General features: G+C 43.3%; 1 protein-coding gene across 3 annotated transcripts in view; it reads left to right on the forward strand.

Annotated features, from left to right (window-relative positions):
• Window positions 1–518: 518 nt before the first annotated feature.
• COG2 (component of oligomeric golgi complex 2) overlaps window positions 519–16,131 on the forward strand; it is a 41,593-nt gene continuing 25,980 nt past the window's right edge. For all 3 annotated transcript variants that reach the window (XM_060125571.1, XM_060125573.1, XM_060125572.1), the window contains exons 1-5: window positions 519–708; window positions 9,119–9,280; window positions 10,411–10,476; window positions 12,687–12,767; window positions 14,627–14,730. In XM_060125571.1, coding sequence (XP_059981554.1) covers window positions 637–708; window positions 9,119–9,280; window positions 10,411–10,476; window positions 12,687–12,767; window positions 14,627–14,730 — 485 coding nt within the window. In that variant the 5' untranslated portion in view covers window positions 519–636. The remainder of the gene's footprint in view (window positions 709–9,118; window positions 9,281–10,410; window positions 10,477–12,686; window positions 12,768–14,626; window positions 14,731–16,131) is intronic.

Below are 16,131 nucleotides of genomic sequence, written 5' to 3' on the forward strand. Positions count from 1 at the left end.
AATGGGGGGGGGGGATGTAATCGCACCGATACTGGCCACAAACACAAAAATTTGCCCACTCCTGGTTTACATTAAAAATGAATATGTATGCACATGTATTTGTCGGCTGTGTCCCGACTAGGCAGGTGATGAGGCGCTCCTTTAAGAACCTTGAAGACCCAAAGTTGCACTCAGACCGCCCACCTGGATCTGAGCCCAACCCTGGACCTGAGAACCGAATGGCCGACTGCGGCCGTGGCTGTTCCCTCCGCCCTGGAAGAGCTTGCAGGTCGATTTTTGCCAGTGGGTCGAGAGGGAACCCCGGAGTCCTCCAGCCCGTGCTCTTAGCGCTCAGCCCCCGCCTGGACCGCCTGGTCGGAGCCGGCCCGAGCTGCAGGGCCGCCCTCCGCCGCACGGGGGCAGCAGCACCTGCAGCGCGGCGGCGGCGGCGGCGGCCGTCCCGGCGCCCCTCTTGGCGGCGGCGGGCGGAGGCCGGCCCGCGGCGCGCTCGCTGATTGGCCGCGGCGCGGGCTCTGCCATGTTGGCGGAAGCGGCGCCTTCTGTACCTTGGCTGCGGCCGCCGAGTCCGTGCGCGCAGCGTCCTGCTTCCTCGCCTCGTCCGGGTCTCGGCGCTGAGAGGCGGCGGCGGCCGGCGGGATGGAGAAAAGTAGGATGAACCTACCTAAGGGGCCGGACACGCTCTGCTTCGACAAGGACGAGTTCATGAAGGTGCGCGCTGGGGCTCCGCTTCCCGAGCCGGCGGCGGGGGGGCCTGCCCTTCTTTCGCTCCGGGGCCTCCTCGGGCCGCGCGCGTTCCGGACCGGCCCCCGGCGGGACCTCGCTGCTCCTCGCAGTGGGTCTCTTGGCCTCAGGTGTGGCCGGGGCAGCCTGGAGAAAGCACCACTGTGAAATCGTGCGTAGTGAGCGAAAAGGCCTCGAAGTTGTGTGCAAGTGGTTTTGAGCTAAGTATAATAAGCCCCTGCTATTACCCGACCCCGTTAGCATGCAGTGCAGTAGGATTGCCAGTCCCCTGGCCAGACAGAAGCTTGTTGACCAGCGCCTTGCACCTAAAAGCTCAGTACTAATGCATTGACCAAATCTCCGAACCCACGCCCATACCGAGGGATCAGGTGGGGGGAAAAGGCACTAAATCGAAAGTTTTTCTTAACGTTCATCTAAAGCTTCTGAATGAGATATTTAAAAGATGAGAATCTTCTCATTTTGTTGCGATACAACACAGCAAGCTATTCTCCTTTTCTAAAGTTGCCCTACTGCTCTTTATAAGGTGACCTCGAAGTTGGTCTGCAGGTCATTGTAGGACATAAACTTACATAAGCAGAATAGCAATATAAACCGAAAACATTTTATGGATAATAAAGGTTCATCAGGCACAGCCTTGAAAATATCCAAGATTTGAATCAGAGCTAGGAGGAACTTTGCATACCTATTTGGTGTAACCCTCTCGGTCTGTACTTCAACTACCAAGAAACATATTTATGTTTTATATCTAAGGATTGGGGGTTTTGATACCATTAAGTGGCCGTTTTCAGTGTTAAAAAGGTAAACGTTTTGGCTCAGTAGACGCTAAACTTTTAAGGAAGTGAGTGTAAGTCCCTTACTGTTCTTTTTTGATGACTTTAAGTCATACTATGCTTTTTCTTATTTTAGGTTCATCAGTCTCTCTCTCTTTTTGATATTTGCATTCAGATCACATCTCTGGTTTTTAAAAGTATTTATATCTCTTTTCTTTATGGCTGAGTAATATTCCATTGTATATATGTCCCACACCTTCTTTATCCATTCCTGTGTTGATGGACATTCAGGTTGCTTCCATGTCCTGGCTATTGTAAATAGTGCTGCAGTGAACATTGGGGTGCACATAACTTTTCAAATTATGGTTTTCTTCAGATATATGCCCAGGAGTGGGATTGCTGAATCATATAGTAGTTCTATATTTAGCTTTTTAAGGTACCTCTATACTGTTCCTAAAAAAGAACGAAATAATGCCATTTATAGCAACATGGATGGACCTAGAGATTATCATACTAAGTGAAGTAAGTCAGACAGAGAAACACAAATATCATATGATATCACTTATATGTGGAATCTAATTTTAAAAAATGATACAAATGAACTTATTTACAAAACAGAAACAGACTCACAGATCTTAAAAGCATACTTATGGTTACCAAAGGGGAAACGTGCCGGGGAAGTGATAAGATGGGAGATTGGGATTGACATATACTCACTACTGTGTATAGAATAGGTAACTAATAAGGACCTACTGTATAGCACAGGGAACTCTACTCAATATTCTGTAATAAACTATATGGGAAAAGAATCCAAAAGAGTGGATATAAGTATAACTGATTCACTTTGCTGTACACCTGAAACGAACACAACATTGTAAGTCAACTATACTCCAATAAAAAATTTTTTTTTAATGTGGTAAAAAACAGTATTTCCATCTGGATTCTCTCCAGTGTGGCCATATCATTTTTAGTATGCGGGGCTGTCTAGACCCAGGAATAACGTACTCTTGTTCTCGTACAGTGGTGTTTCTGCTAAACCACGGCAAGGAAGAGCATAACTTGTCAGGGATGTGTGAAAGGGACCGCGGAGTGAACTTGCTGATCCAGGAACGCTTTGTTCCACCCCCTGGCTGAGAGCTGCCCTGGAGCGAGGGTAGAAAGAAAGACCATGATGAGAAGAGGCGCACTGGAAGAAGAAAAGGCACAAGCAGAGATCAGGGGCTTTGTTCTGACTTCTGATTTCAGGAGTCTCAGAATACAGAAAACGTAACTTGTCCAACTTCTGCCTTCTTCAAGGCTTCCTTCAGGCTCAGTACCAGCATTCTTTCGGACTTGCTAGCCCCACCATGTTTCTTGCTCTGAGATGGCAGAATGCCTTTGGCAAGAGCAGCTGCAGAAAGCAGAAACCTCAGAATATAAGTTCTAAAGTAGAACCAGCAGTAAGGAGAGGGCAAACTGGGAAGGTGGCTGGAATGGCCCTATTCTTTCACGACTCCTAAGCCTCTGAACGTGCCCTACAGTTTGTAGTGCTAATAAATGTGACCACTTCACACGTAGAAGAAAAATACCTAGGACAGCTATCCTGTGTTAAATGTTGATTTTCTAGGTGAGACCTGGAGATAAAGGTTATTTGCAATTTGTGTTTCCTTCAAAGAGATATTTTATAAGTTTTAGTTCCATGGCAGAAATGGTGGGTGGAGAGCTTGCTGTCGGGGTTATATTTCTACCTCTGTGTCTCATTCAGCACATTTTGTAATTTATTCCTGTGGGAAAGTGAGGGAATGTCCTATTTGCATTAGGAGAGTTGAGATTACTTGAAATCCAGTCGTTGGGTTGGAAACTGTGTCATTAGTCTGCCAGACATGACGAGGGCCTGTTAGGACAGTGGTAGCAGTTGCTCACTTAATAAACAGTCATTCATTGATCACCTGCTTTGTGTCAACCAGCAATCTAGACGGGATAGTACAAGGGTACATAAGATATGGTTTGGGCTGTTGGGTATGGTCACAGGAAGACCACCGTGTGTGCTGAGAAACTGGACTAGTCCAGAGAGGCTGGAAGGCTGGCCAGGAGTGAGACCGTAAAGGTAGGAGGGCAGCTGGGAGGGTTGCAAGTTGGACGGGGCCCTGTGTGCTGCACTGAGGGCCTTGTGCTTGATGAGCTGCCTTCACGGTTGAAGCAGATGACATGGGCATGTCTGTTGCATTGGAGCAACATTAGAGGGCGCTGTGCCACTGGTTCCTTCAGGTGGATATCGGGTTCCAGCTCAAGGGAAAATTGTGTTGGATTTGAACTGATGAGCTAATATTTTGATACGGACCGTTCTTGCACATGTGTTTCAGTCCTAACTCAGTGTCTTAGTGGTACCTCAGACCTTTAGGAAAGTATTTAATAAATTCTTAATAAATAGCAAACTACCTTTCTGAACACAGAAAAAAAAAGAGGCTACTAAAAAGTTATTTCAGTGGTCCTTGTGAGATCTAATGAGAAAGAGGAGGGGACAGATTTGTGGAAGGTGGAGGTGATCAAAAGACAGGAGTGGCAGATGGAAGAATCACTTGGGGCAGAGGTGGTGGTGACATCATACCGTTAGCTTCGTCACCTTGCAGAAATCTTTAGCGCGCATTGATAGCCAGCTATCAGATGAAATAGGACCTAAGATCTTGGTATCAGGGAGAGAAAGCGGCCTGCTAACAGAAATAAATTAGATCCCTTTACCTAGGAGTGCTGTTGGAATCGTAGCTTTCCCCTTCTAGCCCAGCGTACGACTTCGCTTCCTGTTTTATAGCAAAAAGAGTGCCATCGAATGGGAACTCCTTCATCTTGCTGACGATGACGGCTCATTCTTGTATTTGTGCCCGTTCTCTTTCTCCTCCTCGCCTGTTATGTAGAGGGGTTTTCCTTCCTTCCTTCCTTCCGCCCGTGCTTGGAGCCCAGGCCCTCCTGCACTCTCCCCACTGGCTTTCAGACATGCTTGCTTTGGTCTCTTCCCCTTGACCCTCCTGCCTCTAGTCTGTCCTGTCACACTCTTCCACATTACAGCCAAATGGTCCAGTTGTTGTTACTTCCTTCTGCGCTTTTTGGCCATTTGTGTGTCGTCTTTGGAGAAGTGTCTGTTCAGATCCTTCGCTCATTTTTTAATTGGGTTGTTTGTCTTTTTATTGTTGAGTTGTAAGAGTTTTTGTATATTCTGGATATTAGACCCTCATCACATATATGACTTGCAGATATTTTCTCCCATTCAGTGGGTTGTCTTTTCACTTTTTTAATAGTGTCTTTTGACACATAAAAGTTCTTATTTTGATCGCGTTCAATTTTTCTATTATCTTGATGCTTTTTGTGTCATATCTAAGAAGTGACTGTCTAATTCAAGGTCACACGGACTTTCACCTGTTTTCTTCTAAGAGTTTTATAGTTTTAGCTCTTCTGTTGAAGTCTTTTGATCTATCTTGACTTAAATTTTCGTTTATGGTGTGAGGTTGGTGTCCAAATTCATTCTCTTCCGTGTAGGTATTCTCTTGTCTTAACGTCAGTTGTTGAAGAGACTCTTCTTTCCCCATTGAATGGTCTTGGCGCCCTTGTAAGAAATCAGTTGACTATAAATGTATGGGTTTTAAGTTCTTTCTTTTTAAATGTTTAGGAAATCTACAGTGTAAAGTAAAACTATTTCTGAGAAATGAAATGTGGCAGTTGTTACATACCACCGAGTTTGGGGTTGTTTGCTGTCATAGCAAAAGCTTCCTAATCTAGTATTCACAGATGTTCTAAGTAATTTAGTCTTGTGCAGTGCAACGCTTGTTTAAGAACAAATATATAAATGGCAAGTTGAGCGCTAATGTTACCTAATAGCATTTGTTTGTGAGAGTTGAGTTATGTGATTTAGAGTGTCACCATGAAGTTCACACCTGAACTTCATCCATCTGAATTTCATACCTTCAAAGATTATGTACCTGAGGCAAGCAGAGTCCTCTGCACAGTCATACAGCTGGTTAATAGCAAGGCCAGGATGTCAGGCTGAGGCCTGCCCACACGTTCTCGCTGCGATTGCTGTGTAACTATGAATGTAAGGTGTTACCTGGGGTCATCTCAAGCAGCAAGATGTCTAGGCTAATTCTGGCTCTAGGTAAAGAAGCAGATGGTTTTCACTAAGTGGCTGTGAAATTACAGTTTGGTACGAAATCCTCTTATCTGACACTATCAGAGCAGGTGTTTGGGTGATTAATTAAGAAAGTCAGTTTTTACAAGTACTCAAGGGATGGTGCTTGAGTCCCTAACGTTTTATTTTCAGTCATACGTGTGTACATTTATTCTCCATTGATGTGGCGCCAAGCTCTATTCTCTGAAAATTCGTCCGCTGATTCGATTTCTAGATTGTCCTTTAAGTCGGATGAGAACCCTAAGGCATCTGCAGAGAACCTGGTGTAGAATCCTTCAAGATTTGTGTGACCCTCCTTCCAGCTGCCCTACCTGGCTCATGGTCATGTGATACATAATTGAGGAAAAATGGTCTTATCAATTTCTCAGTGTCGGGTCTTCACAGAGCATCATAGTTTTCATGAGAACAGTTATCTTCTTGCACTTATATTTTGTTGGTTTATATAATGTTTAATAAAATTCTGTAATTTTGATGATAAGTACAAGTGACCTTAACAAGTTCAGGAATCATCACATCTGATTCTTGATGACTAAACAGCTCAGCTAGTAGCAGAGTCATAGGTGCGATAGACAGTAACCTGCTGGCTGTATGCGTGTCTGCCTACCAGGGGCATCAGAATGTTACAAAGGGAGATGGCATAGCGAACCTGTGAGACCAGTACTTGGAAGTTGGTTTTGAAAGATTCTGAACATTTGCTCAGTGGAATACTCACACCCATATAAAATGTCAGAACAAGTTTATATGTATTATGGAAAGACATTGCAGTTATATCTCTATATGGGGAAAAGTAGCTTAGAAGAGGCTTATTAAGAGTGTGTGTGTGTGTGTGTGTGTGTGTGTGTGTGTGTGTGAACACAGGAAGAGGTCTGGGGTTTCGCTGAAGATGGTGACGTAGGAGGATCCTGAACTCACCTCCTCGCATGGACACACGAAATCGACAGCTACTTAATGGAACAGCCTCCTCTGAGAAAACCCCCCAAAACTAGCTGAGCAACTCCTGCACATCTGGCAAACAAGAAAAGACCCACATCAGAGTGGGTAGGAGAGGCTGAGACACAGTCTCACCATACACCCCTCCGCCAGTGTGGTGACCCACAATCAGGGGGAACTCCCATCCCAGGCTGCTCCCCGAGGAGCGAAGGGTGTGAACCCCACCCCTGGCACCCCTACTTTCAAGACTTGCACCTGGGAGATGAGCCCCCAAAACATCTAGCTTTGAAAGTCGATGGAGCTGGCATCTGGAAGACCCATGAGGCTACAGTGACCTGAGAAACAGTTCTTGAAGGGGCAGCATGAACTTACCCTCCCCAGGGCCTGACACAGACACAGCAACTGAAAAGGGCCCAGACTTGCTGTGAAAGAGGCTTGTTTATCTTAAAGCATCGGCCTGAGGGGAAGGCTTCTAACTTCGCCCACGTCTGGGGGCTTGGAGGCCGGCGGGGCCATCTGTGCTGTCTTGGAGGCCGGCGGGGCCATCTGTGCTGTCTCTCTCCTTGCTCCGCTCAACAGTATCTCCTGGAAGGGAACGTGTGTACTTGGTCTGGCGCCCTGATTTTTGCAGCTGCTGCCTGGGGACACCTCTTAGGTCACCTGGCTCTGGTGGCCACTGAGGTTTACGCTTGTAGGTCCCCAGTGTTCATTGCAGTATTATCTGCAATAGTCAAGACGTGGAAGCAGCCTAAGCGTCCATGGATGGATGAATGGATAAAGAAACTGATACACACACCACACACTGGGATTTATTCAGCCACGAAAAAGAAAGAACTCTTGCCCTCTGTGGTGGCAACGCGGATGGACCTTGAGGGCATTAGTGCTCAGTGACTTAAGTTAGAGAAAAGATGATCATGGTCTCACTTGCGTGTGGGATCTAAAAAGCAAAGCAAGAAAAAATGGACCCACAGGTACTGTTCACATGGGTGGTTACCAGAGGCAGCCGGTGGGGAGTGGGCAAAATGGGCGAAGGGGGTCAGATGGTACAGACTTGCAGTTAATTAGGTAAGTAAGCCTGGGCATGTGGTGTACAGCATGGTGACTAGTTAATACCGTGTTGTGTATTTGAAAGTTGAAGGGAGTGAACCTTTTTATTTTTTCAGTCTGTTTAGAAAAGTCATTAAACAATAACAACTACGATAAACAGCAACAAATCCTAGGCAGCGGAGAGTTGGTACAATTATCACCACCCAAAGTGCATAATTTACATTAAGATTCATTCCTGGTGTTGTACATTCTATGAGTTTTGACAAATGGATAGTGACCTGTATGTACAGTCACAGTGTTGTATGTAATAGCCCGAAAGCCCCTCTGTGCTCTGCCTGTCCATCCTTTTCTCCCTCCGACCCCAGGCAGCCGCTCATCTTTTTACTGCGTCCATAGTCTTGCCTTTTCCAGAATGCCATATAGTTGGAATCCTATAGGATATACCCTGTCCAGATTAGCTTTTTTCACTTTGTAATCTTAAAAGTTCTCATAGCGAGAAAAGGAAATGTGTAATGGTGTGCGATGGATTTTAACTAGACTTACTGTGGTGATCATTTTATAATAGATACAAATGTGGAATCATTATGTTGTGCACCTAAAAGCCATATAATGTTATATGTCAACTGTATCTCAATTTAAAATATAATTTATATTGTAAAGAGAAAGTCAAAAAAATTCTGGAAGGATGCGAATCATGATGTTAAATAGTGAGAAAACCATTAATAGTGCCTATCTGTAGAGCATCAGGACTGAGTGATTTTTTTTTTTTTTTACTCTCTGTCTTTTGTGTCATTATAGCCCACCCTCCTTCTCCTCGGGTTCCACATCTGTGGATTTGACCAACCATGCATCAGAAATATTTGGGGGAAAAAATTACAGAAAGTTTCAAAATGCAAAACTTGAATTTGCTGAATTGGCAACTGTTTACCTAGTATTAACATTGTATTTACAATTATCTGCATAACATTTACATCTTATTAGGTATTATGTAATCTAGAGATGATTTAAAGTATACGCAAATACTGCGCCATTTTATATTAGGGGCTTGGGCATCCCCAGATCTTGGTGTCCTAGGGGGTCCTGGAACCAGGACCCCATGGATGTTGCGGGATGGCTGTATTTCTTTGTTGGTTGAAAGTTTCACAGTGAACATTTGTTACTTTTAAAACTAAGGGAAAAGGAGCAATTTCTGTTTTGTGAGGAGCCTATTTAACGTGTGTAGTTAAAAAAAATTAAATCCCTTGTAGAATGTAGGCGACAGGAGAGAATGCTCTTGGTCAGGGGCCACCCTCTGGGCGCCTTGATAGTGCACAAGCACCTTTATGTCACGTGTACTTAAAAGGACTTTCTCCCAACGGCAGTAGCCTTTCAAATGAGTAGAATGGCGTTTATCTCTTATTCTTTCTCTCTTTTTATTTCTGTGTGTAAAATGTGATATCGTTGCAGTAATTCTTTTTTCTGGTTTTATTTTCAGGAAGACTTCGATGTCGATCACTTTGTGTCCGACTGTCGGAAGCGGGTCCAGCTGGAAGCACTGAGAGATGACCTGGAGCTCTACTATAAGCTGCTTAAAACGGCCATGGTCGAGCTCATCAACAAGGACTATGCAGACTTCGTCAACCTGTCAACGAACCTGGTAAACTTTAAATCCAGAGTTCCTACCAGTCAGTGTATTTATATACGTACTACACACTCTCTTTCTCACTCATGTTTATTCTTAAAAGTGCTGAGTGTTTTTAGAAACCTTTTAGTTGATTTTTCCCCCAGAAACTTGGAGAGATTACTAATCTTATTAATAAAAGAACTAAACTTTCTTGATACACATTTTTTGTGTTTGAGTTTAGTTTGATTATATTTTGAATGACTTATTAAGAAGTAGTGAAAAGTAAAGGATAACCATCTCAAGAGTGGTTGTTTTTGTTAGTTGCTAAGTGATTACCATGAAATCTCACTGGTTTAGACTAATTTGCTAGAGCAGATACCAACTATTCTTAAGGAAGTGCTTAATTTACTTTCAGGTACTGTGCTAGCCAGACATAGGTTGAGGAAACGTTGGCCAATATTGACCTTTAGGTGGCCTGGTTTTATAAAAACATAGGAATGGTTTGTGAGAAGCGCATCAGTTACTTGGAAAAGTTGTTTAGAAATGCTTGAGTTTTAATACTGGGAAAAGTCTTCTTGTTCATACTTTATTTTGTTGTTAAATCTGTTTATCCAAAGAAGTACAGAAAGTCGCCATCTCCATGGGAATTTCAGGAAGCATTAAGAATAACGAGCTGTGTTTGCTTTTGGGAAGTACACCAGTAAGATAAATGTTCCAGTAGGATTAGAAACCCTGAAAATTTTATTTCCATTCTATTTAATTTGTATTTTTCTCAAAGGCTCTGATAATACTTAGGAGAGATATAGCTCATCAGACTTCCACATCAGCTGGCCGAACATCATAAGTACAGAGATAGCGATTTTTCCTGTTAAAGTTTTTTTAATTCATTTAAAATTTCATCCAGAGGCAAACTGTACACGAGGAATCTTTGATTTATTACGACTTTCCCTATTTGCATAGTTTCATGTATATCAACAGATTTTTTCACTTTCTGTGAGCAATATTTGTGGTAAGATAGCATTTCTGTTATTTATCTAGTTATTAGCAATATGTGATTGTACGGAAAGAATAACCTAAGTCTAGTACTGCTTTGCTCGTTAAACAGAAGCTTCACTGTCACTCCTGACTCTGACGTGCTTGTGCCAACGTGATTTTGCCTTTAGGTTGGCATGGACAGAGCCCTCAGCCAGCTTTCTGTGCCTTTGGGACAGTTACGGGAAGAGGTTCTGGTAAGTCCCCAGGTGCCGGTAAACAGTCTATATGTATAAAGCACATTACGCTCGTTTGCCTTCTCCAAGAAGAACTCCTTTAATGTGTTAGGTTGTTGTGGTGGTGGTTTAATGGTCCATGATTATAGTACTCACCTTCAAAACTGGTGAAAATGATTCTCTACTTTTTGCATGTGATATTACAGACTAAAAACGTGTTTGGTTTGAAGACGACAGATCGTCAAAGAGTAGACACTTTTAAATGTCAGGGCGGAAAAGAAGGGTATTTCAAAATTTAACTTGTTAATACCACCTCCCCCATCTGTAAGTGGTCTCCAACTTAGAACTGGCTGACGTATAGTTTAAAATTTGTAATTTTACAAGTGTTTTCCCAGACAGTGTTTTACATGTGGTTAGGTTCCTGGACCAGTCTACAAAAGCTGTTCAACCCCTGTATGTAACTGAAGGATAATATAAATATCATGTAACGCCTAGTTTCTGGGAGAAACTCTCTCCCGTGGGAATGGGAGTGTCTGCCTGTAAGCCTTGAGGACAGGGACCCCATCTGGATGAACAGTGGAGCGGGAGTTTTGGCATCACCTCTGACAGGAGACCGTGTGGCCTGCCCTCCCCTCACCCACTCGTCTGTGCTAGGCACCCCGACCTCCATTGTCCCTTAGTTGTGATGCACTGCACCATCGCTTCCTGTGTGTGTCACCACTGGACCACGCCAGACCAAGTGGCCTCATGCACCTTGCCCCCGAGACCGCGCCTGGCACGTGCGAGGCTCTCAGTAGGTAACGTAGGTAAAGAGGCCCTGCCTGGATAGAACTGAAGGAAGTGCAGGGTAATGGGAGTGTCAGAGCTGAGAAGTCCCGAGGAGGGGAGGGGTAGGCGGGAAAGACTTCATAAGAGAGATAAGTGTTGAGCTGTGCCTTGAACTAGCAGATGTGTTTGAAAGTGTATGTTTTTGAATTTTACAAAAGCTCATTACAGTGCTTTTCCTTGGAGTGGAAGGAAAGGGGTTTGTGGCCCGCTGCTGGGCTGCGCGGCAGCTTCTGCGTGGCTCTCCTGCCTCCTCCTCGGTGCTCCCTCACCTCCCAGCCTCGTGGCTGGCGTCTCCTGGGCCTCAGCCTGTGGTAACCTCCCACTCTTCTCTGTGCGCTCTCTCCACTCTGCTGACCTGTGCTTTGAACTTCCTGGGTTGCTCTCACGCCTCCGGGCTCTAGTCCAGCCCTGCCACCTGCCAGTACCACGTCGCCTCCCTTATTCTGCAGCTGTCTTTATAGCCACCTTTCTCCTCACCAGCCACAGACCTCACCTGCCTTTTTGACCTCAACTCACGACGCTGCTCTGAGATTCTACGATCATTGAGGGATAAGACTGTTTCTGTCTAATTCTAGACAGAAATTGTAGCCTCACTGGCTACCACGGTAGCTGACATTTAATAGACATTTCATAATGTTTATTGAATGTTTATTGAATGAATGAATTCACCTCTCTATAAAACTTTTGTGATTTATCTAGTTTATTCTGATCGTTTCCATTACCTTCATTTTGGCCTCAATTCTTCATACTTGGCTTAATTTATTAGCTTCTGGACATGTTTCTCCACCTATGACCTCTGGCTTTTCCTGGCCATTCTGTTCCTTACTTCTTGATTCCTACCATCCCCCAAACAGCATTTCATCAGGAAATATCAGTGCTTCGGGATTCTCTAGTTCCCTAAAATGTGTAGAATCTAAAGTCCTCCTAAATCAACCCCTCCCTGTTTATTTCTACTCCTCTGCAAAATGAAGCCTGCAGTGCACCCGGGTGCATGCCTCACCCACCCTGAGTGTGCGCCGTCAGTTGTGTCTTCCCACCTTTGTCTTCTGATAACCTCCTCTCCACCATCGTCAGCTTCCACAGGTTCTCAGGGTCAGACTCAAGTCCCATCCCCTGTGCCAGACTCTCCTTTGATTCAGATGATTTCTTGAACGACATTGACGGTACATGTATTATTATTCCTTCGGCCGTTAATCCTCCATAACCTTGGCTTTATATGTCATTTTGCCCCCAAACCATGAGTGCCCTCGACAGCAGTTGTATCTGATATTATGTATTTTTGTCAATATCTGCATAATACCGGCCCGAAGATAAAATTAAGTTCTGTGGAATTTAATTAAATGTGTAAGTTTTGTAATGTCACAAAACAGTTTCTGCTGTATGTTTTCTTTATTCTTTTAAAGAGTCTTAGATCATCTGTCAGTGAAGGAATTCGGGCAGTAGATGAACGAATGTCTAAACAAGAGGACATTAGGAGAAAAAAGGTAGGTTGCACATGGCTTCATGGTAGCACCTTGGAGTTAACGGCACTTCCGCGCATGTGGTCTGATTTATTTCTCTTGGTACCTTGGCAGAGAGGAAGTGTGGGGTCTCTCCTTATTTTTAGGCATCAGTGTTCAGCAAAGTTTGCGAGGGGTCGAGCCAGAGCTGGAGCCCAGGTCTTCTCACTCCTGGGCTGATTAAGGTCCTGTTAATAAGAGAGGTGTGCTAAAGTAACTAATAGAAGAAAAAGACAGAGAAAATCGCGTATTCTTCTCGTGCGTTAATTTATTCATGACGGCATTAAAACTTTTAAAGAAAACTGTAGATTTCTTACGCTGCATGCCAGCTAAAAGCCCTTCCCTCATGTCTTCTCACACTTTTCAGTACTATGAAAGTGGTTTTTCTCAAAGCCTTTTTCTATGTATCTATATATACTTACACTTATAATGTCATGTCAACTGTTTGAAATAGTAAGACAGAATTTTAGATGTACCCAAGTGGTCACAAAATTAACATTCCTCAATTTTTCCGAAAGAAGAAACAGTAATAACTGGTATCCGTGAAACACTTTACAGTTTAACAGGCATATAACTAATTTCTCAGCACCCCTATAAAGAAAATATTAAAATTTTAGACATTAGGGAGTAAGTGGGCTTTCTAAGACCAACTCTTCCAGTGTTCTACTGCAGGTTGAAAAACTAGTGTGTTGCTCCCATTCTGCCGCGTTTATTTCTTCTTTTGTTTCCACTTGTTAACTGTACCTCTGCATGCACTGCTTTTACATTTTACTGGTCCTGTGTTTTAATTTTATTATCTGACTTTAAGGATGTAATGGCAGAGTTAGGATTAGAATTTGAGACTTCTGATTCTAGCCTGGTGCTCGGTCAGTGTTTTCTAAATTTATTAGCATATTTTCAAAATCTCAAGGGAAAGAAGCCTATTTTGAAACCTTCTGTTTAATTCTCCTTTAAATATCCGCTTTCGTCCAAAGATTTCAAGAATGCAGTGCCTTTCTAGGAAAGATTGTAAGCTTTGTGAGAGCAGGGAATTTTTGCCTGTTTTATTCACCCGTGTCCTCACTGTCTGGAAGAATGTCTGGTGCACAATAGGTGCTCAGGAACTATTTGTTTAATTTTTTTTGTCTTTTTTTAAAATTAATTTTTATTGGAGTATAGTTGCTTTACAGTGTAGTGTTAGTTTCTGCTGTGCAGCAGAGTGAATTCGTTATACATATATCCACTCTTCTTTCGATTTCCTTCCCATTTAGGTCACCACAGAGCATTGAGTAGAGTTCCCTGTGCTGTACAGTAGGTTCTAGTAACTGTTTGTTTAACGAATGACTTCCTTTTTGTTCTTTTAAGGATGAGAGTTTTTATAATATTCCTCAACCTCTTTGATAATGTTTATTGTGTAATAATGTCTTTAATGAATTGACGCTTAGGCATATAATTGTGTCGTATACATGTAAATAGGATAAAGATGATCGGAAACTAAAATTAAAACATGAGAAAAGGGTCATAAGAAAATAAATGTAGTGCCTATACAGGGGTTCATTTAAGATGGGGAAAAGAAAGAAGAAATAAAAATGCAGGAAATGAGAAAACAAAAAAAGTCTAGTTTTTCTTTTTTTAACTATTAACTCGTAATAGAATATTGAAATACGCTTCTTCTGGGCAGCTAACATTAAGTTTTACGTTCTTGGGAATTCAGTGTTATGTAGAAGTATTCAAACTGTAGAGTGCTCCACACACTTTAAGGTGACTTTTGGCTTTGTATTTCCCTGCATTTAGAAAGGGGAAATAAGATAATTAAGATTAAACATCATGATAACTTCTTTTTGGCTTCATTTTTATTTTTATAGATATGTGTGTTGAGGCTTATACAGGTTATTCGATCAGTTGAGAAAATTGAAAAAATCTTAAATTCTCAACATTCTAAAGAAACATCTGCACTGGAAGCAAGCAGGTAAGTATTTTTCACTAAATATCACATAAATTAGTACTTCACACCCAGGCTACTTTTTTTTTTTAGTTAAAACGCATTTCTGATAAAGAAGAAAAGGCAAGTCTATGGCTCAGTGTTTTTGAACGTAGCTTATGAAAAGTGGAGGGCATGAGATGGTCAAGTTTATAATACATCCTTCTAAAACCTTTGTGGTGATGGACCACTGTTCCAACACATCACCTTACAGGGAGTCAGAGGAGTGTGCTTTCAGTGGAAGATTTTTATCTTTGGAATCGCCTTATGTAAGCACTGGCAAAATCCTTTGATCTTCCAGGTATGGAATGGCTTTTATCTTTCATAAATTTATGTAGACATGCCCAGAGTATCACCATTCATGTATCTTGCACTAGCATTGTAGCGTTAAGAAACAGTACAGGACACATTTAGTTAAAATTTATAAACGGGGAAAGAAACCTTGTGAAATTAGAAAAAAATGACCATTTCCTTTGTTACACTGTGACCGTCTTATTACCTTCCTAGTGTGAATTCTAAATCAGCCAGGTAGATGAGTGGCTCAGAAAATGAGTAGGTCACACCAGCACCATGGTGCCATGGGAGGAGCACAGGTTTGTGCTGCGTCTACCATTGGGCAGCCTGAGTCATGGCACCTCAGCTCCCTGTGTCATGGGCAGCGTAAGGCTAATAGGAACTCCGCTGGCAGGGCTGCCTGACAGCTCGGCAGCCCGCACCCGGCATGTCGTAGGCCTTCACACATCTAATTTGGGTCTGACAAGAGCTTCTCCTAAAGTCACGTGGACAGCCATAACATGTTTCCCTGAGTAATATTGGATAATCTGCTGCAAAGCCAACCAAAGCCAAATTGAATATACCTATACCAAAGTCTTACCACACGATAAAGGCATGTTGGATTTCTTAATTTTAGGGATCAAAATGTTAGATTTGGGAGCACCTTAAAGGCAGTACGCTCCATATCTCTCAGTGTATAGACTGAGGAATGTGGCATCCAAGAAGGAAGTGATTCTCCTGTCCTGGGTCTCTACTTCCTTTCATAATCAAGATGTACAAACAAGTGGTCAGCATTTGCTGTCTCTGTCCCTTCAGCCCCCCCGTCCTCGCGCTCCTGCCCTTACCTCCGCTGGCCAGGGTCTCCGCTGCCGTCCTTTCTGACCCGTCCCTTCTGACCCGTCCGGTGGAGCCGTTTGTCTTGAGCTGCTCCGCGTCTCTCTCACCCTCAGCAGCATTGGCAGCTCCTGCCAACTTGTCTGCACTCGACATCCGTCATACCTGCCTCCCTGTTTTCTTTCCACTTGGGTCCGTTCCTACTCCCTTCCTCACTGATGTCTTTTTCTATGATACTATTCCTTTGCGATGTTCCATCTTTTTTTTTTTTTTTTCTCCTTT

This window comes from Lagenorhynchus albirostris, chromosome 16 (assembly GCF_949774975.1).
Source record: "Lagenorhynchus albirostris chromosome 16, mLagAlb1.1, whole genome shotgun sequence".
NCBI classification, from domain to species: domain Eukaryota; kingdom Metazoa; phylum Chordata; class Mammalia; order Artiodactyla; family Delphinidae; genus Lagenorhynchus; species Lagenorhynchus albirostris.